The sequence below is a fragment of the Cervus canadensis genome, chromosome X (genome assembly GCF_019320065.1).
Source record: "Cervus canadensis isolate Bull #8, Minnesota chromosome X, ASM1932006v1, whole genome shotgun sequence".
Taxonomy (NCBI): domain Eukaryota; kingdom Metazoa; phylum Chordata; class Mammalia; order Artiodactyla; family Cervidae; genus Cervus; species Cervus canadensis.
Window position 1 is genome coordinate 136,286,712 of NC_057419.1, and position 27,338 is coordinate 136,314,049.

The 27,338-nt window shown below is 40.9% G+C and overlaps 1 protein-coding gene across 11 annotated transcripts in view; it reads right to left on the bottom strand.

Annotated features, from left to right (window-relative positions):
• TMEM164 (transmembrane protein 164) overlaps window positions 1–27,338 on the bottom strand; it is a 171,964-nt gene that overhangs the window by 70,232 nt on the left and 74,394 nt on the right. For all 11 annotated transcript variants that reach the window (XM_043460115.1, XM_043460101.1, XM_043460107.1 and 8 more), the window contains one exon: window positions 6,009–6,075. In XM_043460115.1, coding sequence (XP_043316050.1) covers window positions 6,009–6,068 — 60 coding nt within the window. In that variant the 5' untranslated portion in view covers window positions 6,069–6,075. The remainder of the gene's footprint in view (window positions 1–6,008; window positions 6,076–27,338) is intronic.

Genomic DNA, 27,338 nt, shown 5'->3' on the forward strand with positions numbered 1-27,338 from the left:
ATTCTTGTGTGTCTCTGAGCAAGTTATGTAAACTTTCTAAGGTTTAATCTGTTAAATGGCAGTGCTAACCAGATGGCTCAGTGGTAAAGAATCCGCCTGCCAATGCAGGAGACATGGGTTTGATCCTTGGGTCGGGAAGATCCCCTGGAGAAGGAAATGGCAATTCACTCCAGTATTCTTGCCTGGGAAATTCTATAGACAGAGGAGCCTGACGGGCTACAGTCTATGGGGTCTCAAAGAATCAGACATGACTTAGCAACTAAATAACAACAACAAGTGAAACCAAGGACAGGCATCAGCTAGATTTCTTAAACCACAACTTGCTTAATAAGTAACATCCTATAACCTGCCTTCGCAGACCAAGCTCTCCTTAATTGTTCCTGCAAACTGTATACCTTCCAAGCTGTGTATAGCTTAGACAATATATCACAAGACTCCTTTAGCCACCCACTATAGATAACAGCTCTGACATTATAGTAATGGTTGCTTCAGTTGTTTTTTCAGGAACATGGGGCTAGTCTAGCCCATTTCAAAGTGGTCAAGACCATCAACCATTCACCATTCAGCTGAGACTGAGAGTATCTGATGGATTACCTTTTGATGTCAGAGGGCCAAAAACTCCATCCTCAGATCATGCTAAGGTCACCATTTTTCTGAACATGCATCTCAAGAAGAAGTATGTAACTCAGCTATACTTGCACAGAACGCTGATTACTTCACCGCCTTCTTGCCTCCAACCATCTTTCCCCAGGCCTCAGACCACCCTGCTTCCTTGTCCCATAAATATACTAAACCCCTCAACTTGGGGGAGGTGGATTTGAGATTGGTTCTCCTCGCTTGGCTGCCTTGTAGGGCAAACCTCAGCATCTCAGCATTTGGCTTCCTGCACACTGGGCAAATGAACCTGGTACAGTAACACTAATAATACCCACCTTTCACAGGGTTTCTGTGAAGATCAAAGACTAATAATTAACAACTAAGGCTGATGGAGGACCTCCCATCTGCCAGGTGCTGTGCTACATGCTTTACACATATTAACTGATTTATACTCAGAGCAGCGTTAGGAGGGAGGCACTATGATCACCTCCATATCATAGATGAGAGCATGGAAGCCCATTCAAGTTAAGTAACTTAGCCAAGTTCCCTTTCTCCCTCCCTCTCATTCACACGCAGCACAGTCAGGGTATGAACCTGGAAAATCAGATCCCTGAGCTATATTCTCAATAACTCTACTAGGGTGACATATTTCTATTTGTGAAAGATTTTGTGGTTGAAAAGCTCTGTCTCCGTGTAAGAACTCTTAGTGGTAGTGGAAAACGTAAGTAAGTACACATAAAATCAAAACACTCCAAGGGCTAAAAGGCGTGACAGAAGCAGTGTCACAGGATGTCTTCTGGTGATTGGCCAGTAAGTGGCCAGTAAGTATATACAAACTGGAGTTCATGACTCTCCATCCTGCTCTTTAGACTGTCAAGGAGAGTCTACTATTTCCTACCTCCATACCTCTGGTCCCTTAGTTGAACTGTCACCTTCCTCTGCAATTTGCATGCACATTCTAATAGCCCTTCAAGGCTTGGTTCAGGCTTTACTTCTGCATGGAGCATTTCTGGACCACCTCATCCAATGACCTCTTTAGGACGCAGTGCATTAGAGCTCAAAGTCTTTAGACTTAGTTTTAGTACTTACAAATCATGTAACTCTGAGCAAGTCATTTAGCATCTCGAAACCTCAGCTTCCTCACAGGAAAAATCAGGTTCTTGTGAGAATTTAATAAGAATATCCATAAATTACCTGGCACACATTCACATTAGATGCTCAATAAATACTGATATTAATCCTCTTCCCATTTTTGTAGATCTTGAAACAATTACAATTTAGCGATTAAGCCTGTATTGCCTTGCTCCTTTCTCAAGATTTTGACTCTAATATTGCAATCATGTCTAAGGCATTTGTGCCTTATCCTTCTAACTAAACCACAAGTTCCTTGAGGGCTGGGAATGAACTCTGGTTGCTTTTGCATCTCCTGAAGCATATAGCACAATATTTAACAAAAAATGTGCTCAATAAAAATTTGGACTGACTGGTATGGCTGGGCTGGCATTCTGTAAGACTCTCAAAGATTAATCTCAAAATACAGGCAGTAATTAGACCTATTCTAGGCCAGTGCCTAGAATTTGGTGGAACCCCAGGCCTTCTCAACACCCTCCATGTCCCCATACACTTTGCGTTCATCTGATCAGAAACACACTGGCCTTTGTAGAAGGTTGAGGCACAATTTTGCCTGAATCAATTCTTCAGAAAGCTAAGGCCTCTTTTGAAAACAAGCTTTTTCTATTTTAAGTACTGTCAAGAAAGCAAAGGGACATTCTGTCCCTAGTTCAAGTCCAAAACCCAAACTATAACTTTTTAAAATAGCTCAATTTGCCACTCACAGAAATAACTTTTCTAGGTCAATTAGCACGTTTCAATGTACCAATTAGCAAAGAGTAAGATTCTCAAGCCGATTTGCATCCGTGACAGCAAAGTGTTCCCAGCAGCACACATGGGTACAAGGTGTGCCGGCGGCAGTTACATCCCAAAAACATGATGGTGGATAAGGAGCAGCCGCCCCAGGAATGGAAAAAATCATTACTAACCTCTTCCACTCAGTCTGTTAGGAACAGTCAAGAGAACCATCTAACAGAGAACAGGAACTGGGTAAAAGGGGAGGGGTGGTAAAGGAGGAAAACAGGAACTAATGTAACAGATCAACATGGCTACACAATAAGGGGCAATTTTTGATAATGAGATAATAATATACTAGAGGCTTTGAGCCTTGATGAAGAAAGGAACTTGATGAAAAGAATCATTATCATTCGTCTCATTGTTCTAGTAGAAGACAGATGGCTGCAAACATAAATATAGGCCAGGCTAGAGGCTTTGGTTGGAGAAGGGGCTGTCACACTTTGCAGTTTCTTTTCTCCCTTGCTCAGAATACTTCATAAGAAGTTGTCATGGACATTTGAGGGTAAAAGGCTCAGGGTTGGAATGCAGCTTGGGTCCCGTGCCTCATTCTGAGGATCAGATCAACAGCTCTACAAGGTAAGAGCTGTAACCGAAAAGCTAATATGTAACCAAGTTCCATGGGCACCCTGCTTAGCTCCCAGGTCTTGGCTTGCACTTTCCAGGAGGTGGTTTAGCCTGAAACATTGTCTGCAAAGTCATGTGTATAGATAAGGAACCCCATCACCATCAGACCGAAAAACCACTGGCTATACAAGGAGCTACTAGGCAGTTCATCTATTCTCCAAGCCATGGACTACTTACTGACAGCTGGGGCTGGGGGATCTCAACAAGGAACCCATGGATGGGCTTCTGGGAGAAAGGGGCAGGAGGTGGCAGTCTGTGTCCCTCCTGAAATTGTATGCAAACTTGTCTTCATGCATCTGGGAAGAGGCTCTATAGTCCTCATCAACTTATCAAAGAAGCCTATGACCCAACTCTTCTACTTGGAGAGAAGCTAAGTAGCATCTCCAGCGTCTTAATTCACTAGCATTCATATTCAAACTCACCCTAAATGTCAATCAAACAAAGGAAAAGGGCTCTGAAGTCTGAGTTAGGAGACCTGGGTTCTAGGGGCATCCACCTTGGCTTCTTAGGCAAGTCATTTATCCATCTAAATTACCTCTCTGGGCTTCCCTAGTGGCTCAGATGGTAAAGAATCTGTCTGCAATGCAGGAGACCTGGGTTAGATCCCTGGGTTGGGAAGATCCCCTGGAGGAGGGCATGGCAACAACCCTCTCTGGTATTCTTGCCTGGAAAATCCCCAGGGACAGAGGAGCCTGGCAGGCTGTTACAGTCCATGGGGTTGCAAAGAGTCGGACACAACTGAGCAACTAAGCACATTTCCCCTCTAGAAGATTAGCTCAGACAAGCTTTCACCTCTCTGATAATCAAATAATAGTTCCATGATACATTTCCCCTCCTTCCCTCCAAGAAACAAAAGTGAAATTGCCCTTAAGGCACTTCATCTGAAGTCAGAAAGAGACCTACTCTGAAATCCTGGTAGTGAAGAGTACTTACTTGTAATATGGGCCATTGGAATAAATCTTCTTTCTTCTAAGGTGTCAGCTTCTAAGATCAAGAACCAGGAGGAACTTGGAGCTGGACATTCTTTAGCTGGGCTGCAAGCCCCAGTGCCAAGAAGGCATAGAGCAGAAGACCACGTGGAAATTCACTGATGATCCACATCCTTTAGCTGACTGTGGAAATTTCCTCTAACTCCCTCACTGTCTTTATATATGAGTGTATACACGTTTGTATTACTGGTATACACACCAATTAGCTCATTCTATTTTCCTTGTTTCCTCATTATAGCTACGGAGGAAAAAGAGGATTAAAAAGCATCAAGGGCCAAGAAGGAAGAAAGGGCAAAAAATGTCCAGAATTGACTTCCTGCCTAATTAGATCATCAGGCTTACAGAGTTGCCTACCTTCCTGTGCCTTATTTTGTCAATCTGAGCTCAAATAAGGGGTTGCAAAGTAAAAAGTCCTGAAGGTCAGGGTAGCCTAGGAGGGGTCCCAGCCATTTAAAGTAACCAGACCAAAGCCAATTGTCAAGACATATGCAAACAGAGCCACCATCCTGAGCTTTTATTTTTGAAAAGGAATACGAGATTATTTACCAGAGTGACTGGAATCGCTAGTTAACACAGAGTTCATCAAAGAAATTTTGATGTTAAGGAAAGTTACTTGGACATTCTTGATAAGCTGGCTGACTAAAGCTTGACATTTATTTAGAAAGTACTGGGGGTCATAACAAATAGAATAACAAATCTGCCATTAGAGAGGGGAAGAAGCGGAAAGGGGGAGGGGGGAAAGAGAGGGAAGGAAGGAAGGAAGGACAAAGGAGGGACAGGCGAAAGAAAAGAATTTCTACTGATGGACTCTCTGAACGCCAGTTTCTTCCTCTATAACAAGAGGCTATAATACTCAGCCCTCACACAACTTAATAGCTACCTCCCACAACTGATATTTGAAATGACCTTGTAAACTATGAAATGCTATCCAAAGAGCAATGATTATCATTTTGAGATTTAAACTGTGATACTAACACATGAGGCAAATTTAAGTCATGAAAACAGAAAGCAGTAGGAAGTATTTCACATGTGAGTTCTTGCCCTGAGTTTTTTCAGCCAGCCTGCTAATCCCTCTGCAGCCACACATATGGGAGTCTAAGGACAGGGCCTGGCCACTCAAGCCCTATACTCCCACTTCTCTCTGTACTGGTTTAGCACCCAGGCACCTGCCACAGTGGGGTTTTACCTGCTAGCCACTGGGGGGATGTGTGGGCCAGACTTCTCTGTGGGTTTGGGACAACAGGGAAGAAATCTAATTCTTGCCCAAAGGTGTCTCTGGCAAAGCAGGCTGCCTTTGAGGCTCCCCAGTAGATTATTCTGGACTAATGTGGCTGAATCCACACTGGAGGCCCTTAGAACACCTGGAAGCTTTGGTTGAATGGGTGGGGCCTCCTTTCTCTTCACCAAACCCTTCCAAAAGCTTCTGTAGGCTTTTCTGATCTGTTCTGGTTCTGGCCTAAACCCTTACTAAAGCCCCCGAGTTCCATACCATACTCTCACCCTCAACAAACTCCATTACATCCAAACAGGGTTGCATCAAATCTCAACATTGAATGTGTAGACATGTAAAAACTTACACAGAGGGGTCAAAGGTAGAAATTACCATGATCAATATAAATAAGCTAAAAGGATATATTGCATAGCGCAGAGAATATAGCCAATATTTCATGATAACTTTAAATGGAGCTTAACCTATTAAAAACATTGAATCACTATGCTATACATCTGAAACTAATATTCCCAATCACCTATACTTGAATAAAAAAGATTAAAAAAATAAAAACTCACATGAGGACATGACCTAAGGATGAGGACAAGCACTGGATAACATAGGAGCAAGCAAATACCATTTTGTATGTTGCTGGTATATTTCTAGAAGGGGCCACTTACCAGACGCGTATTCACCACAGGAAATAGCAGAGCAAGAAGAGCTCCATTCAACATGTGCATCTGTAGCCTGGAGAGGAAAAAAGATAAAGTGCAGGTCATACTCTGACTGTGATGCAGAGGCAGACAAAAATGTGTCAGGTTATGCCATGCCAGATGGGAGAGCATGTATACAAGAGGTTGTGTGAGTGAAACAGAACACTGGAGTTGGCACACATGCGTAATAAATGAAAAGCAGCACATTTTGCATTAGCTGAAATGTTCTGAAGAGCACCAGTGTCGCCTCAAAATCCCCTAAACGCTTGGTGAACAGGCTTTGGTTACAACACTTCATTGCATAATTAGCTCTGGGCTCCCTAAACATTCGGTCCGTCCCAATCTCAGCTCCAACTGCTGTGGCTCAGGCAGCCTAACAAAGGGGCACTGCGGGAGCCAGGTGTTATTACACGACTGTGTTATTATAGTAGAGACCTATTTCTCAGAGCCAGGTTGCTTATTTACACAGCCAGGTCCAATCCTTCTCCCCAAACAGAGACCTAGGCAGGAAAAGGGTAGCAAATACAACCCAGGAAGACAACTTCAGTGTTTCGCAAATGGGCTTCCTCGCTTTCTTAGAAACACCTTTGGGGTGGAAGTGGCAGCTTTCCAAGCTTTCTTTTGTCTATTTTACATACTGGGTTCTGTGACTAGAAAGCAAAACAAAAAAGAAAAGGAGAAAACCACTGGTCTCCAGCACTGGGTAGTGATCCTGTTTCCCAAATCCAGACTTGTTAAAACACATGCTAGGAACCCTTTATAAGTCAAGAACAAGCAGGTCAGGAACAAACTCCATCTGTGTGAGCTGTGGGAATAGGCTGAAGCAGCTTCCCTCATCATTCAAGGCAAGTGGTCCCTGATGACTGAGGGAGAAGCAAAGAATGACAGTCTGTTCCTCCTGCAGAAAAGCTAATTTGATGGGTCACGTACAACCACCACCGAGTCAACGTGGCTTCTGGACCTCAAGCTCACTCTTGCGAGCTCACACACACACAGACACTCACAGCAGTCTCACGATAACTAGGATCTCTCTTATGCCCTGACTGGGACCTAGAAGAACATGAGCTCTTCTCTTGGAACTCACGGACCTGTGCCTAAGACTAAGAGACCATGTTGTAAGGAGTCCCCAAGGGGACACCACACAAGCCCCAACCAAGGCTGCTTTTGGTTTCCCCCAGGCTGTTTCTTTCAGCTGCTTGTTGCTGGCAATGCTGTGATGATGGTGATGTGCACTTAACATATCCCAGGCAAGTGTCAAAGTAATTGCTTTAGGTAAACTCTCCAACTGAGTTTTTACAGCAATTTTATGAGATGGGTACAAGTATTCGTCACATTTTGTGGATGAGGAAACCAGGCTCAGAAAGGTGAAGTGGCTTCATCAACGCCATAGGGCAGCAGAGTCACAATGCAAACCCAGGTTCATCTGACTCTGAACTCGAATGTCCACCTCGCCATCTTGCGCCAGAGCCCGCCTCCCTTCCTCCACTGCAAATATGACCTCAAGTAAAGAGTTAGCGGTGTGCCACTTTCCTTCCTTGTGCTTTCAGGGGTCTCTCGTACCACCTTCTTCATCCCCTGCTCCAGGCTTAATGAGCTTTCAGGGGATAACTGTCAGGAGCTTGCTGTTAGGCCATGCCAGACCAGCAGTCCTACAGTTTAAGAAGGCTTAGCTTGATCCATAAAAGGGAGGAGGCACATCAATGCAATGTCACTCCTGCCCCCCTGGATTGGTACATTTTTTAAAACAGAGTCTTTCTAGGAGGCACCTCATACTCTCAGAAACTGGTGAAAACTCTGGCTCAAGCCTCAATGCCTGGAGCAGGGGTCCTTAACAGCCATTCTGCGGCTGTTAAGGGGGTGAAGTAACACATGCCCAACTCTGCCCCTGGACACTCCTAAGTGACAGGCACAGCAAAAACACTCACCCTGGCAGAGAAAAAAATCTCACTGATAGTAGAGGTAAAGCTGACCTCTAGTACCAGGCTTTGCCACTGGCCTTAAAAGAATGTCATTTACACAAGGCACCAAAACTTAAATCCTGAGGATGATGGAACTGATCCCAAAGGCCCATGAATGGCCAAAGATAAAGAAGATAAAAGTCAACATCAAGATTCAAAATAAACAACCTAGATAAAGACAAGTCTTGTTCTGAGTCCTCAAAATTCAATTCCACAAGCTACATACAGGCCAAAAGGTGAATTATCCTTAATATAGAAAAAGGTCTTACATGTCACTAATTTAAAAAATATCTAATGCATCAATATATTGAGCAATTTCATGTGCCAATCACTGGACTAAATATTCAAATACATCATCTCATTGAATCTTCATGGTTTTTATTATAATCAGTACCATTTTCAACTTCATAGCTGAGAAAACCAAAGCACCAAGTGATTAAGTCACTTGCCCAAGATCAAACAGATAATAAGGGGCAGAGGGAGAGGTCACATTCAGATTTCATCAAGTTCCCAGGCTATGTTTCTGCTGCTATATCCTGCACTTCAAATCCATGATATGAACATTACAAATGTTGTGTGTGGTGTGTGTGCATGCCAGACAGGAGACCATGGGGCAGGGAAGATCATTCCTAAGAGCAACAGAAGTCCTTATGTATTCTGTGGCAAAGCTGGCCCAACTACCCAGCTGCACTGCCTTCTACAGACCCAGGGCACAATCCAACAGGTAAATGATTGCCCGATCAGAGTCAAAGACTTTGGTTTTGCTATGTACCACCTCCAGCCTGCCTCCCAGATACCTACTGGATACTGGAAATGGATAATGAACCATTAGAAAAGCCAGTGAGAGTGCTTCCCTGGTGGCTCAGTGGTAAAGAATCTGCCAGCCAATGCAAGAGACACAGGTTAAATCTGTGATCCGGGAATATCCCACATGCCTTGGATCCACAAAGCCCGTGCACCACAACTACGGAAGCTGGGGTGCCCCAGAGCCTGTGCTTTGCAATGAGAAAAGCCACTGCAATGAGAAGCCCATGCACCACAACTAGAGAAAAGCCCATGCAGCAATGAAGACCCAGCAGAGCCAAAACAGAAAATAAACAAAATTATTCAGAAAAAAATAAAGAACATCCAGTGACAGTTCCCTCATCTGTACAATAGGAATAATAATAGTACCAACTCACAAAATTATAAGTGGTTGATACATATAAAGTGCTTTTAAAAAGTGCATGGCATATATTAAGACTCAGATATACGTTTCTTAAATAAATGGTGAAGAGCTCATCTAAAAGCCTCAAGATTAAAAGGGGAGAGGGATCATGAACCATTGGGGAAAGCTTAACTGTTATAAAAGTTCAAAGTGTGACAAAAAGGTCAAAAGAGAGCAAAAGGACAGATTGAAGGCCAGAACCATACAGTAGAGACTGGAGATGGACCCCAGGTCAGTCACATTTACAAACCTTCTGGCCGGCTCTAACACTTGGCCATTACCATTGTCACAAATATTTTGCCAGCTTTTTTTGTTTCTATGTAGGATACGATGCTAAGTTATTTTAGTTGGTAAGAACCTGGGGTAAAATGGCAATTGTTATGGGTTTGATTCTCTGTCACGTCAGTTCTTTCACTGAATTTTGTCTACAGCCATTAGTCCATTACTGTGTGTTAACATCATCCCAGGTACTATAGAGAAATGTGCTTAGTTGCTAAGTCTTGTCTGACTCTTTGCGACCCCATGGACTGTAGCCCACCAGGCTTCTCTGTCCATGGGATTTCCCAGGCAAGAATACTGGAGTGGGCTGCCATTCCCTTTTCTAGGGGATCTTCCTGACCCAGAGATTGAACCTGGGTTTCCTGCATTGCAGGCAGATTCTTTACTGTCTAAGCCACCAGGGAAGCCCAGAGAAAAGGAGATCAATGTAATTAAGACCTAGTATTTGTCTTCAAGAAAGCTGACAATCTTATTAAGAAGCCAAGAAATCGAAAATTTAGACGAAAAGTAGTATAATGGTTAAGAACTTTGTTTGGAATCAAAAGTGAAAGAAAGTGAAGTTGCTCAATCGTGTCCGACTCTTTGCAACCCCATGGAGTAGCCTACCAGGTTGCTCCATCCAAGGGATTTTCCAGGCAAGAATAATGGAGTGGGTTGCCATTTCCTTCTCCAGGAGATCTTCCCGACCCAGGGATTGAACCCGGGTCTCCTGCATTGTAGGCAGATGTTTTACCGTCTGAGCCACCAGGGAAGTAATGCTACTACTGCTACTGCTAACTCACTTCAGTCCTGTCCGACTCTGTGCGACCCCATAGATGGAAGCCCACCAGGCTCCCCCGTCCCTGGGATTCTCCAGGCAAGAACACTGGAGTGGGTTGCCATTTCCTTCTCCAATGCATGAAAGTGAAAAGTGAAAGTGAAGTTGCTCAGTCGTGTCCAACTCTTAGTGATCCCATGGACTGCAGCCTACCAGGATCCTCCGTCCATGGGATTTTCCAGGCAAGAGGGAAGTAATACCTACATTCAAATCCCAGCTCTACCACTTACTGGCTGAGTGACTTTGGACAAACCACTTAAGATATGTGATTCAGGCACTTCCCTGGTGGTCCAGTGGTTAAGACTCTGCACTTCCACTACAGGGGATACATGTTCAAGCCCTAAGTCGGGAAACTAAGATCCCACATGCTCCATGGCACAGTCAAATGAATAAGTAAATAATAAAAAGATTTTAAAAAATAAAGAAAAAATATGTGATTCAGTCTTCTCAGTAATAAAATGGGGCTAATAACAGCACCAATTAAAAGAATTGTTGATAGATGTGGTAAGACTATGTAAAGTGATCAACACAGTACTTAGGACATAGTAAGAACTCAATACATGATAACTATTATAATCCTTAATGAAGCAAGGTAAATGAATATCATATTATTATTCATAATAAATGAAGCTATTACAAAATTCTCATGAGATGATGTAATTTAAATTTAACACTTGATTACAACCAAGAATCTAAAGATATAGAACAGAGTGCCTGGAAAGGAAAATTTATAGAAAGGAATTCTCAAATGAAATTATAAAATATTTTGAAGTGAACAAAAAATTAAAATACATTAAAATACAACATGTGAAAATGTGTAAGATGCTTATAACAGAAAATTCTTATTTTAGGAAAAAGTATAATCTCAAAGCAGTAAACCAAGATTCTAACTTGAGAACCCAGAGAAAGAAAAGCACAATAATCCCAAAGCAAGCAGAAGGAATGAAATAATAAAGGCAGAAATCAATGAATGTAAAAACAAATACAATCAATGAAACCAAAAGTTCACCTTTGAAAAATGCAATATAATTGTGAAACCTCTAGGCAGTATGACGTGGATAAAAAGAGAGAATGCAAAAGCTACCAATATCAGGAAGGAAAGAAGGGATATCACTACAGACCCCCAGAAATTAAGAAGATAATAAGAATATACTATAAATATTTCTATGCACATAATTCAACAACTTAGATAAAATGGAGAATTTCCTCTAAAGCCACAAGCCACTAAAACTCACCAAAGATGAAACAGATAACCTGAATAGTTCTATTAAAGAAATTATGTACACACACACGCTGGAATATTATTCAGCCACAAAAAAAGAAAGCTATTTGTGACAACATGGATGAACTTTGAGGGCATCATGCTAAGTGAAATAAGGCAGAGAAAGACAAATTACTGCATGATCTCACTTATATGGAGAATCTAAAAACAAACAAATAAACAAAATAATAAACTCATAGATTTGGAGAACAGACTGGTAGTTGCCAGAGGCTAGGAGTGCAGGATGGGCACACCGGTTGAAGGAGGTCAAAACTTCCAGTTGTAAAACAGGTAAGTCATGGTGAAATAATGTACAGCATGGTGACTATAGTTCCTGCACTGGATATTTGAAAGTTGCTTAACAGGACAAATCTTAAAAATTCTTGTCACATGAAAAAAAAAAGGAACTATGTGTGGTGATGGATATTAACCAGACTTACTATGGTGATCATTTCACAATATACACAAATACCGAACCATTATATGATATACTTGAAACTTATATAATGTTATATGTCAATTATATCTCAATAAAAATGTGTAGTTAAAAATATTCTGAATAAGACTCACATGGCTTCAGTAACCAAATCTACCAGATATTTATACAATCTGGTTCAGAATACTGAAAAGGAGTAAGCATGTCTCAACTCATTTTACAAGGTCATTATTACTCAGATACCAAAAATAGCACCGAAGAATTGATGCTTTTGAATTGTGGTGCAGAAGACTCTTGAGAGTCCCTTGGACTGCAAGGAGCTCAAACCAGTCAATCTTAAAGTAAATCAACTCTGAATATTCATTGGAAGAACTGATGCTGAAGCTGAAGCTCCAATACTTTGGCCACCTAATGTGAAAAGATGACTCACTAGAAAAGACCTTGATGCTGGGAGAGACTGAAAGCAAAAGGAGAAGGGGGGCAGCAGAGGATGAGATGGTTAGACAGCATCAGCAACTCAATGGACAAGAATTTGAGCGAACTCTGGGAGATAGCGGAGGACAGAGGAGCCTGGCATGCTGCAGTCCATGGGGTCACAAAGAGTGAGCCATGACTTGGCGACTGAACAACAACCACCACCAAAACAAGAGAGGAGTGGGTGCAAGGGGAGGTGGGGATGTTGAGTGGAGGAGGGCGAGGAGGAGGAGAAAAGAGGAAAATTAAAAATAAACTAAAATCTTCATGAACACAAACACTAATATCCTCAGTAAAATGTTAGCAAATCTAATGCAGCAATATAAAAAGAACACTACTCCACGACCAAAAAGGGTCTGTCCTCAGAATGAAAGGTTGATTCAATATGTGAAATTCAATTAATGAATTTCACCAAATTAACAGTGTAAAGAATAAAAAGTGTATGATCATATCAATTCATACAAAAAGGCATGTGTCAACATTTAACACCTATTTATGATAAAAAAAAACCCAATAAACTAGCAATTGGAGGGAACTTCCTCAACCTGATGGCTTCCCAGGTGGCTCAGTGGTAAAAGAATCTGCCTGCCCATGCAGGAGATCAAGGAGATCTTGATCAAGAATCTGCCTGCCCATGCAGGAGATCAAGGAGACCTCCCTACCCAGGAGATTCAATTTCTGGGTAGGGAAGATGCCCTGGAGTAGGAAATGGCAACCCATTCCACTGTTCTTGCCTGGGAAATCCCATGGACTGAGGAGCCTGGTGGGTTACAGTCCATGGGGTCACAAAAAGTTGGACATGACTGAGCACACATGCACTCCTCAACCTGACAAAGGACATCTAAAAAATGTTATGCCCAAAATCATACTAAATGATGAAAGACCAAATGCTCCCCCCATTAACATCAGGATCAAGACAAGGATGCCCATTTTCAGCACTCCAATTCAACATCATACCAGTAGTCTTACCCAGTGCAGTAAAACAACAAAAATAATAGAGATTGGAAAGGAATAATACTGTCCCTGTTTTCAAAGAATTATTGTATGTGTAGAAAATCCCAAGGAATCAAGAAAAAAGTTTTTAAAACTAATATATGATTAGCAAGGTTAGTTGCTAAAACTAATATATAATTAGCTAAGTTAAAGCATTGCAAGGTCAACACACAAACATTTCTGCATAATAGTACAGTAAAACTGGAAATCAAATTTTTAAAAATATATACTATTTACATTATCTCTTCCAAAACTGAAATACTTGGGTACAAATCTAATAATACATGTACAAAATCTATATGCTAAGAACTACAAAAGACTGATTAAAGAAATTAGAAATCTAAACATATAAAGACATACTGTATTCAAGGATTGAAAGGCTCAACATAAAAAAGATATCAATTCTCACCAAAATTACCTATAGATTCAATGCAATACTAATCAAAACCATAGAAGGATATTTTGTAGACAAAAGCAAACTGACTCTAAAATGTATATGAAAGGGCAAAGAAAGAAAAGCTAAAATAATTTTGAAAAAGCAGAAGATGAAAGAATCACTACCTGATTTTAAGGCTTACTATACAAAATTATAGACTTCCCTGTAGCTCAAATGGTAAAGAATCTGCCTGCAATGCAGGAGACCAGGGTTCGATCCCTAGGTTGCGAAGTTCCTCTGGAGAAGGGAATGGCAATCCACTCCAGTATTCCTGCCTGGAGAATTCCATGGACAGAGAAGCCTGGCAGGCTACAGTCCGTGGAGTCGCAAAGTCAGACACGACTGAGTGACTAACACACACACACGTATAAAATTATAGTAATCAAAACAATACAATACTGGCCAAGAAAAGCCATATCAGTCAACAAAACAGAACAGTCCAGAAATAGACCCACACTGATATTGTAATTTGATTTTTCATCAGAAGCTTTGCAGGCCAGAAAGCATGGGCTGATACATATTCAAAGTGCTAAATAGGAAAAAAAAAAACCTGTCAACCATGAATCCTGTATCCAACAATGTTAGCCTTCAAAATAGGGAAAATAAGACATTTCCAGAAAAGCAAATACTGAGGGAGTTTGTTATGACTTAACCTGCCTTGCAAGAAATGCTAAAGGGAGTCCTGCAGACTGAAATGAAAGAACATATCAGACAGTAAATCAAAGCTGTATGAAGAAATAAATATCTTCATAAAGGAAAAGACATGGGTAATTATAAAAACTAGTATTAGTGTAACAACAGTTTGAAAGAATAATTTTATCTACATGATTTAGTAGAGTAATACATTTCTATAAAACACATTAGTCTAAAAGCTAGTGTTACCATTACTTTGGTTTATAATTCCACATTTTGCTTCCTATATAATTTAAGAGACTAATGCATGTAAAATGATTAGGTTTGGGGGCATATTTGTATAGAGATATAATTTTGTGACATCTCTAACTTAAAGGGGTGGTGATGAAACTGTAAAGGAGCAGAGTTTTTGTATATTATTGAAATTAAGCCAATACAAATTCAATGTAAACAGTAATAAATTTAGGATGTTATATGTAATCTTCATGATAACCGCAAAGAAAATATTGGGTTCCCAAAAAAACTCATTCAGGTTTTTCTATAACAGCTTATGGAAAAACCCAAATTAACTTTTTGGCCAACCCAATAGTTGCAGAATACATGTAAAAGGAAACAAGTATTAAACTGTTACACTACCAAAAAAATCAGCTAAACACAAAAGAGGACAGTAACAGAAGAAATACGTGACAAAAGTTTATAAAGTATATAGAAAACAAATAGCAAAGTGACAGAACTCCCTGCTTATCAATATTAACTTTAAATGTAAATGGATTAAACTCTCCAAATGAAAGACAGAGATTGGTGGAATGGATAAAAAAAAATATGATCTAACTATATGCTGTCTACAAGATAATGTACTTTAAATCCAAAGACAGAAATAGGTTGAAAGTAAAAGGATGGAAAAAGATATTCCATGCAAACGGTAATGAGAGCAGAAGTGGTTATAATAAAATCAGACAAAAAAGCTATAAATCAAGAGTTTACAAGAGATGAAGAAGAACATTACTTACTAGTAAAAGTTTCAATACAGCAAGGACATGACAATTACAAACACTTATGTACCTGATAAAAGGCTATCAAAATATATGAAGCAAAAATTGACCAAATTGACAGAAGGAATAGACAGTTCTACAAAAGGAGTTGTAGACTTCAATACTCTACTCTCAACAATAGATAGAATAGTCAGACAGAAGAAAAGAAATTTGAGGACTTGAACGAGACAATAACCAACTAGATCTAACAAACATATACTTTATAACAAACACTTTGTTTTGTAAAGTGTTTTATGACAAAACACTTTTTTTCATAACAAACACTTTATTTTACCTGACAACAAAATTTCTATTCTCAAGTGCATGTGGGTCATTTTCCAGGATAGACCATAGATCAGGTGGCAAACTATTTCAATAAATGTTAAAAGATAGATATTACACAAAATATCTTCCCTAACCATAACAGGATAAAGTTAGAAATCATTAACAAAAGTACAGGTGACCCTTGAACAATATGAGGTGTGGGGTTAGGAGCACCAATACCCCATGCAATGGAAATCTGCATATAACTCTATAGTTGGCCCTCTGTAACCAAAGTTTCATACCCACAGACCTAACCAACCGCAAATTGTGTAGTATTATAGTATTTATTGAAAAAAATCCATGTATACGTGGACTCATGCAGTACAAACCATGTTATCCAAGAGTCAACTGTAAAATGGGAAAATTTACAAATTTGTAAAAATAAAGACTTTCTTAAAATCAACAAAGAAATCACAAGGGAAAGTAGAAAATGAAATGCAGATTAAAATCATAGTAAGATACTATCTTACACCATTAGAATGAAAGTCAAAGTGAAGTCGCTCAGTCGTGTCTGACTCTTGTAACCCCATGGACTGTAGCCTACCAGGCTTCTCCATTCATGGGATTTTCCAGGCAAGAGTACTGGAGTGGGTTGCCATTTCTTTCTCTAGGAGATCTTCCCAACCCAGGGATTGAACATGGGTCTCCTGCATTGTAGGCAGACGCTTTACCGTCTGAGCCACCAGGGAAGTCCTGCATTAGAATGGCTACTATGAAAAACAGAAAATAACAAATGTTGGCAAAGATATGGACAAATTGGAACTCTTACACACTGTTGGTGGGACTATAAAATGGTATAGCGCTGTGCAAAAGAGTATGGTAGCTCTTCCAAAAATTAAAAATAGAAATATTACATCCAGCAATTTCAATTCTGAGCATACACCCAAAAGAATTGAACGTGGGGGTTCTGTGGGATATTTGTATACCCATGTTCATTGCAGCATTATTTACAATAGCTAAAACATGGAAGCAACTTAAGAAGTGTCCATCAACAAGTGAATGGATAAACAATGTGGTATATACATACAAAGAAAGACCATTTTGTCTTAGAAATTCTGATACATGCTACAAGGTGGATGAACCTTGAGGACATTATGCTAAGTGAAACAAGTTGGTTACAAAAGAACAAATTCTGTATGCTTCCACTTACATGAGGTATCTATCTAGAGTAGTCAAAATTGTAAAGACAGAAATGCTGGTTGCCAGGGACTGGGGATAGGAGGTATTGGGAATCATTGTTTAACAGGTGCAGAGTTTCAGTTTTTGCCAAATGAAAGAGTTCTAGAGATGGATGGTGGTGGTGTTTGCACAACAACATGAATGTACTTAATGCCACTGAACTACACAGGTAAAAATGGTTAAGATGTTACATATGTTAAAGTATATTTTATCATAATAAAAAAATGAAAAAAGATCTCACAGAACTGTACACCAAAAAGCCAACCCTACTGTGGGATAATTAAATAAAATTCAAAAATATATAAGAAGCAAAACACTGAACTCTCCCAGCCTCAGCTTTTACAACTACAAAGTGATTCAAGATTCTAAGCCTTTCAAACAATGCTTTTTCACTCTAGTTTTAACACTAAAATCTCCCAACATACAGAAAGGTATAAATATAATAAAAACCTCTGTGTCCAGCATCTCACTTTAATAAATTTGAACATTATTGGTTTGGTTGAAGTCTCATTTAACCTTCCTGAATACCATCTCTTCCATTCCTTAACCAGATGGAGCCTTTATTCTGAAGGTGCTGGGAGTCATTCTGATGTTTTTATATATTATGAAACTTGTATATATCCACAAGCAATATATATTATTATTTTATGTTTAGTCATTAAATAAATGATAAATGATATACTCTGTGTGTCTATGCATCCCCTTCTGCAAATTACATTTCATTCAACAGCGCTTCTTCTAATTATCTGTGCTGACACATGTAGTCTGTTTTTCACTGCTGTAAATTATTCAATTATATGACTATATTAGAAGGAAGTTATACACTGCCATGTTGATGGAAGTCTGGATCTACTTTTTTCCCTTCATCCAGGAACTATGTTGAGATTTGCTTTCTGTAATTTGTATTATAAAAACAATAGATATATTTCCATCACCCCAGAGCCTAGGGTCATTACACTCTGACCTTCTGTTTTCATAAGCCCTTGGTTTGACAGTGCATACATTTTGCCCACTGTGTGAGGCCCCACAGCACAAGCCTGTCACATAGCAGGGAATGCAGTTAAAATCTTAACATCTTTTAACGTGCTTATCAGAAAACATGACAAAATCACTGAATCTAGGTGGAGGTCATACCCGTCTTTGGCATACTGTTCACCATCCAATATGCTTGAAAATTTTCAGAATAAAAGTTTGAAAATAAAAAACAAGTAAAGGAAAACAAACAAGTACAACAGGAAGGCTTAGCTGGCTTGGCCTGTGGGCAGGAAGATAACTTCCTGGTTGCAACTGGTGGTTTCCCACTTCCTTGTTCTGAACCAAATAGAGCCACACAACTGCAGAGGCTCCAAAACTTTCTTCCTGCAAATTTCAGGAAGTTGGCCAAAGGCTCCATCTGTAAGGCACCTAATAAAAGGCATTACTTATCTGAAGGCAGTTTTCATTCTGAAATTCTACTTATCTGTGTAAATGCAATATTCCTTCCCTGGGATCCTAAGTCTAACAGTGAAGTAAGTACACATATGGTAAAGCATCAGAACAAGGATAATTCTGTTATTATTAATACCTATTGATTACTTAGTCTATGTGAGGTTTCATGCTAAGAGATTCACATGGATCATCGCTCATCTGTCACCACCCAAGAAGTAGTTACTATTCATGGCCTTCTTTGACAAATGAAGAAATAGATGCTAAGACTTTAAGCCTTGCTCAGAAGGTTTAAGAAGTAGCAGAACCACATCTATAACATAAGCCATCTACTTCCATTGTTCTCTTCAAGATTTCATCAAATCACATCTATCCAACAAACCAAATGTCAAATAACACAGCACGGTTTAAATACATCGTATTATGTCCATTCAAATGATGAAATACTATGCAGTCATTAGAATTTATGTTTAGAAGAATATTTAATAACATGGGGAAATAATCATGGCATATTAGCTTTTAATATATTGCAAAGTAGCATGTATAGAATAATCTCAATTTTTTTTAAAAAAAAGGCATATATACACAGAAGACTGGGAGGAAACTACACCAACACATTAATGGAGGAATTTCAGTTATTCTTATTTTCTGTAACATTTGATGTTTTCCTTATAGTGAGCATGGATTATTTTTATAATGAGAATGAAACATTCTTCTTCATGTCTCCTTACTTTTCTTTCATTTTTTTTTTTTTTTTGCTGCTCTACACAGCATGCAGGATCTTAGTTCCCAGACCAGGGACTGAACCCTTGCACCCTGCAGTGGAAGCATGGAATCCTAACTATTGGACCATCAGTGAAATCCCCCTACTTTTTCATTACCCACTGCACAACCCCTACATAGCTTACCCAAACCTTATCTATTATGTTGTATGAATTTTCCCTCTTAGAATTACTTTGTCCAATATTTAGCAGAGTAGGTTCTGAATTTGGCTTCCAAAAGGACTAGGTGAGCTAACAAAGTACAGAGCTAACAAAGTACAGAGACGCCCAAAAAGGATCAGTCCCCATTCCTCTGCTAAGAACTCTTTTCCATGATTCCCCAGATGGGAAAAGTCATCTGTATCCCCAGCCTTGCTTTCACCAGGAAATAGTATACACCCAAACACATGTTGAAAGCAGAACAGCCCAGGGAGGAAGAAAAAATAAAAAAACAAAAGCAGTCCCTGCTCCAAAAACCTTCAGAGAGACTTCAGGAGAGAATTTGGGGAAATGAAAATGCTGAATCAGAAATTATGGACCAAGACTGTAGAAGTCAAAGTCCCCAGGAGAGAACAAAACTGAGTATGTACATATGGAGACAAAGGCTGCTGTGAATAATCTGAAAGCACCTTCTTTCTTCCTGAGCATTAAGAGCAGTAAGGAAAAATATGTATAGTCGCAAGGCAGCTACCGGGCAGTGGCTCCCAGGACAGAAGACACCAGAGAAGCTTCTGCATCAGACAGGAAATCGGGCTCCTTGAATCGCTGCTTATTTACTATGGATTTTCTAGGTTCCTGATCTCTTTCCCGCTGACATCAGCAGCATTCATATGTAGGATTTCCTCTCCCTTGCCCAGAACAGAGTCTTAAGAAAGCTGCTCAGGTCAGAGGCAGCTTCCCAAACACCCTTTTCAGGAATAAGTCCAAAGCTAGACCAGGTGAAGATGCAAAAAGGCCGTTCCTTCGGGGGTTCTGAAGCAGCTGGTCTGTTGCACACTGGGAAAGAGGGTGCTGAGATAGATGGCGAAACCAGTCACATTACAACAGGTTCAGCCTGAGCCAAGCTCATGAACTCAGGACAGTTCTAGAGATAGGAGTCTCTCTGGGGAGAATCCTGCTGCTTAAAAATTGGAATGGGATCTAGAAAGAGAGATGGTCACAAGGCTACTGAACTCTCATAATATCGTGTGCCACAAGGCCAACAGGGCATCAATCTTGCAATGCCAAGATCACATGTCAGGTTGTCCTAATTGCCCTTATGCACCCCCATGCTTCCCTCACCTATCTTGGCTCACACCAGGCTTACAGTCCTCTCTCCACCCAGCAATGCACCCCCCTGCTCTCTGTGGCACAGATGAAATTTCATCTCATCTCCTTTAAAAGCCTCTCCAGACTGAGTCAGCAGACACTCATGACCAAATAATTCTTCCTGCATCAAAGATCCACTACCCCCATGCATACATGAAAACAAACAGATTGAAGGGGTTAAGTATCAGGGGCGGGGATCCCCATACCCTATACTTTCTGAGGCACAGACGTAGGCCAGCTCCAGGCTATGCAATTTGCTCACCTGGGGTGGGGTAGGGGAAGAGCTCTCTGCCATTCCAAGTGCACAGATCAGTGACTCCTTCCATAAGTACTCCCACCCTCACGAGTGCACAATCAGAAAACCAGGCACCTTAAGCAGTGGGTGTTTGCAAGGCAGCTAAGCTACCTGATAACAACCCAAAGCCAGTTAGTTTCCTTTTCCTTCGTCTATTCCTTCAAAATACCCCAGCTCAGAGAGAGAAGCATCCCAAAAGGCTGGTTCCTCTAAGTAGAGCAGTCTGTGTGTGCATGTGTGCCTGCTCAGTCGTGTCCAACTCTGCAACCCCATGGACTGCAGCCCGCCAGGCTCCTCTGTCCATAGGATGCTCCAGGTGAGAATACTGGAGTGGGTTGCCATGCCCTCCTCCAGGGGATCTTCGTGACCTGAGGATCAAACCTGCATCACCTGCATTGCAGGTGGATTCTTTACCATGGAGCCAGTGGGCTCCTAGCCCCTTATGAAACCAAGAATTCCATCCTTTTCTAAAAACAGCAGCCTGGATGCCAAAGAGCAAGCTGAAAACTAAGAGGCTGCCAGCATTCAAGCCCTCTATGGTGGCGGGATCCATGGAGACTGGGCAGGGGGAGTGAGTGCTTGACACCCAGTGATGATGACACCTTCCTTCGGCTTGGAGAACAGATTCCAACAGAGACCAGGAAGCTCTCAAACCACCCAGCACTGCCCAAGGCTGCTCCTGGCCACACCTGCAGGTCCCGTGACTGGTGGTCCTGCGGCACCCGCCCCACCACTCAGCTGCCATGGAGACCTCTTAGATTTCCTCCAGCGTCACCTTCAGATGGGGTAGTTAGTGTTAGTCACTCAGTCGTGTCTGACTCTTTGCAATCCCATGGACAGTAGCCTGCCAGGCTCCTCTGTCCATGGGATGCTCCATGCAAGATACTTGAGTGGGTAGCCATTTCCTTCTCCAGGGGATCTTCCTGAGCCAGGAATCGAACCTGGGTCTCCTGCATTGCAGGCAGATTCCTCACCGTCTAAGCCACCAAGGAAGCTCTTTAGACGGGGAGGATCGTGTAAATGGATGTGGGTATGCTAACTCTGCTCCAAGAACAGCATTAGACACACCTGCTTCCCCTGTGGAGATGGGAGGCCATGCACGGCTAAACTTTAGGCTCTTTGTTTCCAGGTCTGGGAAAAGCTGAGGGCTGCCAGGGCGAGAGCTGGGGAGGAGGAGTCTGTCCACACCACCGGAGGAAATGTGGCCTGGAGCCCAAGGGCAGCACTGTTTCCAGAGGCCAAGGGCCCTGGTCTCCAGCTGACGGGTAAATCCCAGTGGCAGATCCTGTTAAAGAGGCACTATAGCAGCTGATTCAGACTAGCGGCTGCTTCTCTTTCTCTAGTGAGCCTGTTGTGGTTAATAACTGAAAACCCAGGATCTTCCAGCCTTGGGAAGAGAGCAGGTCGTCTACAGGAAGCCTCACTAGTCACAAAGAACAAAGGCCAGGCTGGCTTTTCAGCTGCACCTGATATGAACCCTTGTGACAGCTGCAGAGGTTCCCCAAGCCTCGCAAGGACAAAAAAATCCCTGCTCTGATCCTTATACCAAAAAGTGTGACTGTCAGCTCTATGTATCTCTATTCCGAAAGAGCATGGGATGCTATTACGAGGATGAACTGTGAAGTTCCCGAACTCCACCCCCCTCTAACTCTGATATGCCTTTTAACTGCTACTCCAGAAATCTGTCTCACTGCCTTGAAGCTTCGAGCAAAGTTCCCCTCTTACTGTAGGCATGGAATTTCCTCTTTCCTCTCTCTGTCTGTATGCTAATTTTTAAAATTTGTTTATTTTTGGCTGTCCTGGGTCTTTGTTGCTGCCTGGGGTTTTCTCTAGTTGCAGCGAGCAGGGGCTACTCATCATTGCATTGCACAGCCTTCTCATTGCAGTGGCTTCTTTTGTTGCAGAGCACAGGCTCAAGGGCTCCAAGCTTCAGTAGTTGTGGCACTTGGGGCCAATAGTTGCTTTTTCAGGGCTCTAGAGCACAGGCTCAATAACTGTGACCAATGGGCAGAGTTGCTCCACAGCATATGGAATCTTCCTAGATTGGGGATCAAACTCGAGTCTCCTGCATTGGTGGGCGGATTCTGTACCACTGAGCCACCAGAGAAGCCCCTATCTTAACCATTTTTAAGTATATAGTTCAGAGGTATTAAGTACCTTCACAGTGTTGTACAACCATCACCGTCACCCATCTCCAGAACTTTTTCAGCTGGTCCTCCTGTTTTTGAAAAGTTTGATTAGAATACTGCCAAACTCGTTTGTATACATACAGTACTGGTCTATGCTACTTTCTAGCTCCAACAGTACTTATGGAGTTAAAACAAAGATCAGATCAGATCACCTACAACGTCCAAAACATTTACTATCTGGCCCTTTACAGGAAAAGGTTGCTGATCTCTGCTCTAAACCAAAACATAAGGAATTCCCTGGTGGTCCAGTGGTTAGAACTCCATGTTTTCACTGCCAAGGGCATGGGTTCAACCCCTGGTCAGGGAACTAAGATCCCACAAGCTAGGCAGCATGGCCAAAATTTTAAAAAAAAGTATTTACACACACACACACACACACATTGGATTTATAGTTTAAAATAGTATTTGCTTAACTACCACTAACACAGCTTCTCCTAGCTCCCCCACTAAAATACATATCAAGATACAGAGAATGATAAAACTCCCCCAAATTACTTAAAATTTAGACTGATGGGCATCCTACTATGATTATCTGGGAGAAATCTCCATTAACATTAAAACTAATGCTGAAATGAGGAAAAAACAATTTGGGGCCAAGTCTTGCAGCAGAAATCTGAAACAAGACAGTAAAACACTGAGTGGTTGTACCACAGTCAGCCTCACAGCTTAGCAATGGAGAGTTCATCTCACAACTGGCAAAACCAGCCATGCCTCCACTCCAGGGCTACCATTTGCAAGGGAAATCAACAACTCCCCAAGCCGGTCTATATCCATTCGGAGACTCCTCCCATAAACCAAAAGGGATGAAGTGATGGCTTTGGTGCTTTCACACTGCATTCTGGGAATGGCAAACTTCACAAGTAAAACTCAGGTACCAATGCATATGGGAGGCTGCAGTTCATCTAGTTTATATGTTCCGAGTGTCAGAGAATCTAATAAGTAGGAAAAAGCGATTCCATATGGGTCCAGCAAAACCCACCAGATGAAGCTGCTGCTGCCGCTACTGCTGCGGCTGCTAAGTCGCTTCAGTGTGTCCGACTCTGTGCGACCCCACAGACGGCAGCCCACCAGGCTCCCCCGTCCCTGGGATTCTCCAGACAAGAACACTGGAGTGGGTTGCCATTTCCTTCTCCAATGCATGAAAGTGAAAAGTGAAAGTGAAGTCACTCAGTCATGTCTGACTCTTCACGACCCCATGGACTGCAGCCTACCGGGCTCCTCCATCCATGGGATTTTCCAGGCAAGAGTACTGGAGTGGGGTGCCATTGCTTTCTCCGATGAAGCTGCTAGACACTGGGAAACAGGCTGGAAGCTTGGTGCATCAACCTGGCCACCAGGAATGGGGCTGAGAAGGGGTTCTAGCCAATACCAAAGAGAATAAGAGGAGAGTCAAATGAAATCCACATACTCTATGTCTTTAACAAAGCCTAAATCAATCTTCCTTCAAATATGCATCAACATACACCACAAACTGCATGCTTCCTATGAAAACCTCTAGCAGCAGAAGGGAAATGTATAGCATTCTGAAGAGTTGGAGGAAGCACAAAAGCCTTCATTTAGTGTCGGAATCAGAAGAAAATTTTAGAAAATTGCATCCTCAAGAGAATACGAGAAAACATGAACTCTATGAAACAAGTATAGAAAGCCATTGGAATAAAACATATCAAGAAAGAAAGATAACAAAACTGGACAGAAAAGAGAGTTTAGCAAACCAAGGAAGAATTACAAAAAATATTGTAGCAGCAGAATTAAATTTCACATTGGAGATGGCAAAAAGCAAAATATATCAATTCATAGTGTGGAGGCCAAATCTGAACCTCTCCCAAGTATGCAGAGGAAATGGAAAGCTGACCATAGAAATGTGACAAAGGTTGTTAATAGAAAATCTATTAATATAACAGATGAAACGGGGAGATCAAAGGAGAAAACCCAAATGAACCTCTCAATAGATTTTCAAAAACCATTAGCTAAATTCAACAACCATTCCTGATTTTAAAGTGGGGGGGATGGTGATTTAAAAATAAGATAATTCTTTAACATTATAAAGGATGTTTAATTTTAACCAATAACCAACATCAGAATTAAAAGTGAAAGCACTAGGAACGTTTCCATTAAAATCAGAAACAAGGCAAGAATTCCTGCCAATACTACTATCATTTAACACTGTCCAGGAAGTTCTAGCTAAAACAATCAGGCTTGAAAAAAGTTTTGCTCTTTAAAAGAAGACCAAGTTATCATACCAGAGTTGATACTCTTAATTTCCAAAATAAAGTGAAGTAATTGAAAAACTACTAGAAGAGTTAAGCATGGTGGTCAAATATAAAATAAACACATAAAATCAAAATCTTTCCTATGTACCAGTAATAATCAATTTGAACATAAAATAAATCATATCACAAACTATAAACTCTCCAGAAATGACATTAATAAGAAATCTGTGGGATATACAATCTGCACACACTTCTAAATAACATACAAGAAAACCTGAATAAACTAAGAAATCTACCTTGTCTTTCCTTAGAGAGACTCATTATGGTAAGGACATTAATGAAATTTTATATTTAAAGTAATTCCAATCAAAACAACAGGATTTGGGGGAAGAGTCTGACAAAAGCATTTTAAGTTCATCTGGAAGGAAAAAAAAATGGTTCAGATGTGCTATGAAAAAAAGTGTGAGTAAAGTAACAGTCTGGGAAGAATGGTGAAGAGAAATCTGGCCTGCTAGCTGCTGCAAATACAAGAGTCTGAAATTGGCGGCAAACCCAACAGAGACACTGACAGAACAGGATAACAAGCCATCCAAATAAACCTCAGTGTCAGGGAGGAAGAAATTTTCCTCTGCCCTTCTGGGTTCTTCTGGCTAGTCTAAGAATTCAATTGACGTGAGACCAATTAACAGGAGAAAATCATAAAAAAGTTTAATGACATGTATACAAGGGAGAGACTCAGGAGAACTGAGTAACTTGCCAAAACAGCTGAAACCCTCAGCGTAAATACCATTTTAGAGAACAGACATGTGAACACAGCAAGGGAAGGAGAGGGTGGGGTGAACTGAGAGAGTAGCATTAACATATAAACACAACCATGTATAAAACAGATAGCTAGTGCTGTAGAACACAAGAAGATCGGCTTGGTGCTCTGTGATGACCTAGAGGAATGAGATGGGGAGCAGGGCAGAAGGCTCAAGAGGGAGGGGATATATGAATATTCATAGGTGATTCACTTCATTGCACAGCAGAAACTAACACAACACTGTAAAACAATTATCCTCCAACTTACAAAATATCCTATGATAAACCATAACGGAAAAGAATATTAAAAAAGAATATGTGTGTGTGTGTGTGTGCATAACCAAATCACTTTGCTGTACAATAGGAATTAACATTTTAAGTCAACTATATTTCAATAAAAATACATAAAGACAAAACAGGATGATAGAGGTAGGGGTTTGGGACTTAAAAGGGGAGAAAGGCAAGTCAAATGGAGATAGGAAAACAAACGTTTGGTAAACAAATGTTTGCTGGGCCATGAAGAGAATGAGACACAGAGAAAACTCAGAGTTTCCCCCACCGCACCTAGCTCATCCTCTGTATATTATCTCTGGTGAGAGCACTATGTCAAAAAAAAGCCCTTTATTATACTTTAGGCAGCTAAGAAGGAGGTAAAAAGAAAGACTTTCTGAGTCTTCTGTTAATCTTAAAACTAAGAACATACATAAATTAATCCTCATGCCAAAGTGACAGGGTAGCAAATTTTGCTCCCCTATGCTAGCATATACAAGAATTTATGTATGATAAAAATGTAACAGCAGTAACCATAGGGAAATAGTTAATCAACAAATAGTGCTCAAATGAATTACAATTTGGGCAAAAATATTCTACATCCCTACCTCATACTATGCACAAAATGAATTTTAGATGAACTGACAGCTAAAATATTTAAAAACAGAAAAAAAAGCTAGATTGTCTACCTGATCTTAGAATGGTAAATCTCAGAATTCATTTGAACCAGTCCTAATGAGATGGATGAAACTGGAGCCCCTTATACAGAGTGAAGTAAGCCAGAAAGATAAAGAACATTACAGCATACTAACACATATATATGGAATTTAGAAAGATGGTAACGATAACCCCATATGCAAAACAGAAAAAGAGACACAGAAATACAGAACAGACTTTTGAACTCTGTGGGAGAAGGTGAGGGTGGGATGTTTCAAGAGAACAGCATGTATACTATCTATGGTGAAACAGATCACCAGCCCAGGTGGATGCATGAGACAAGTGCTCAGGCC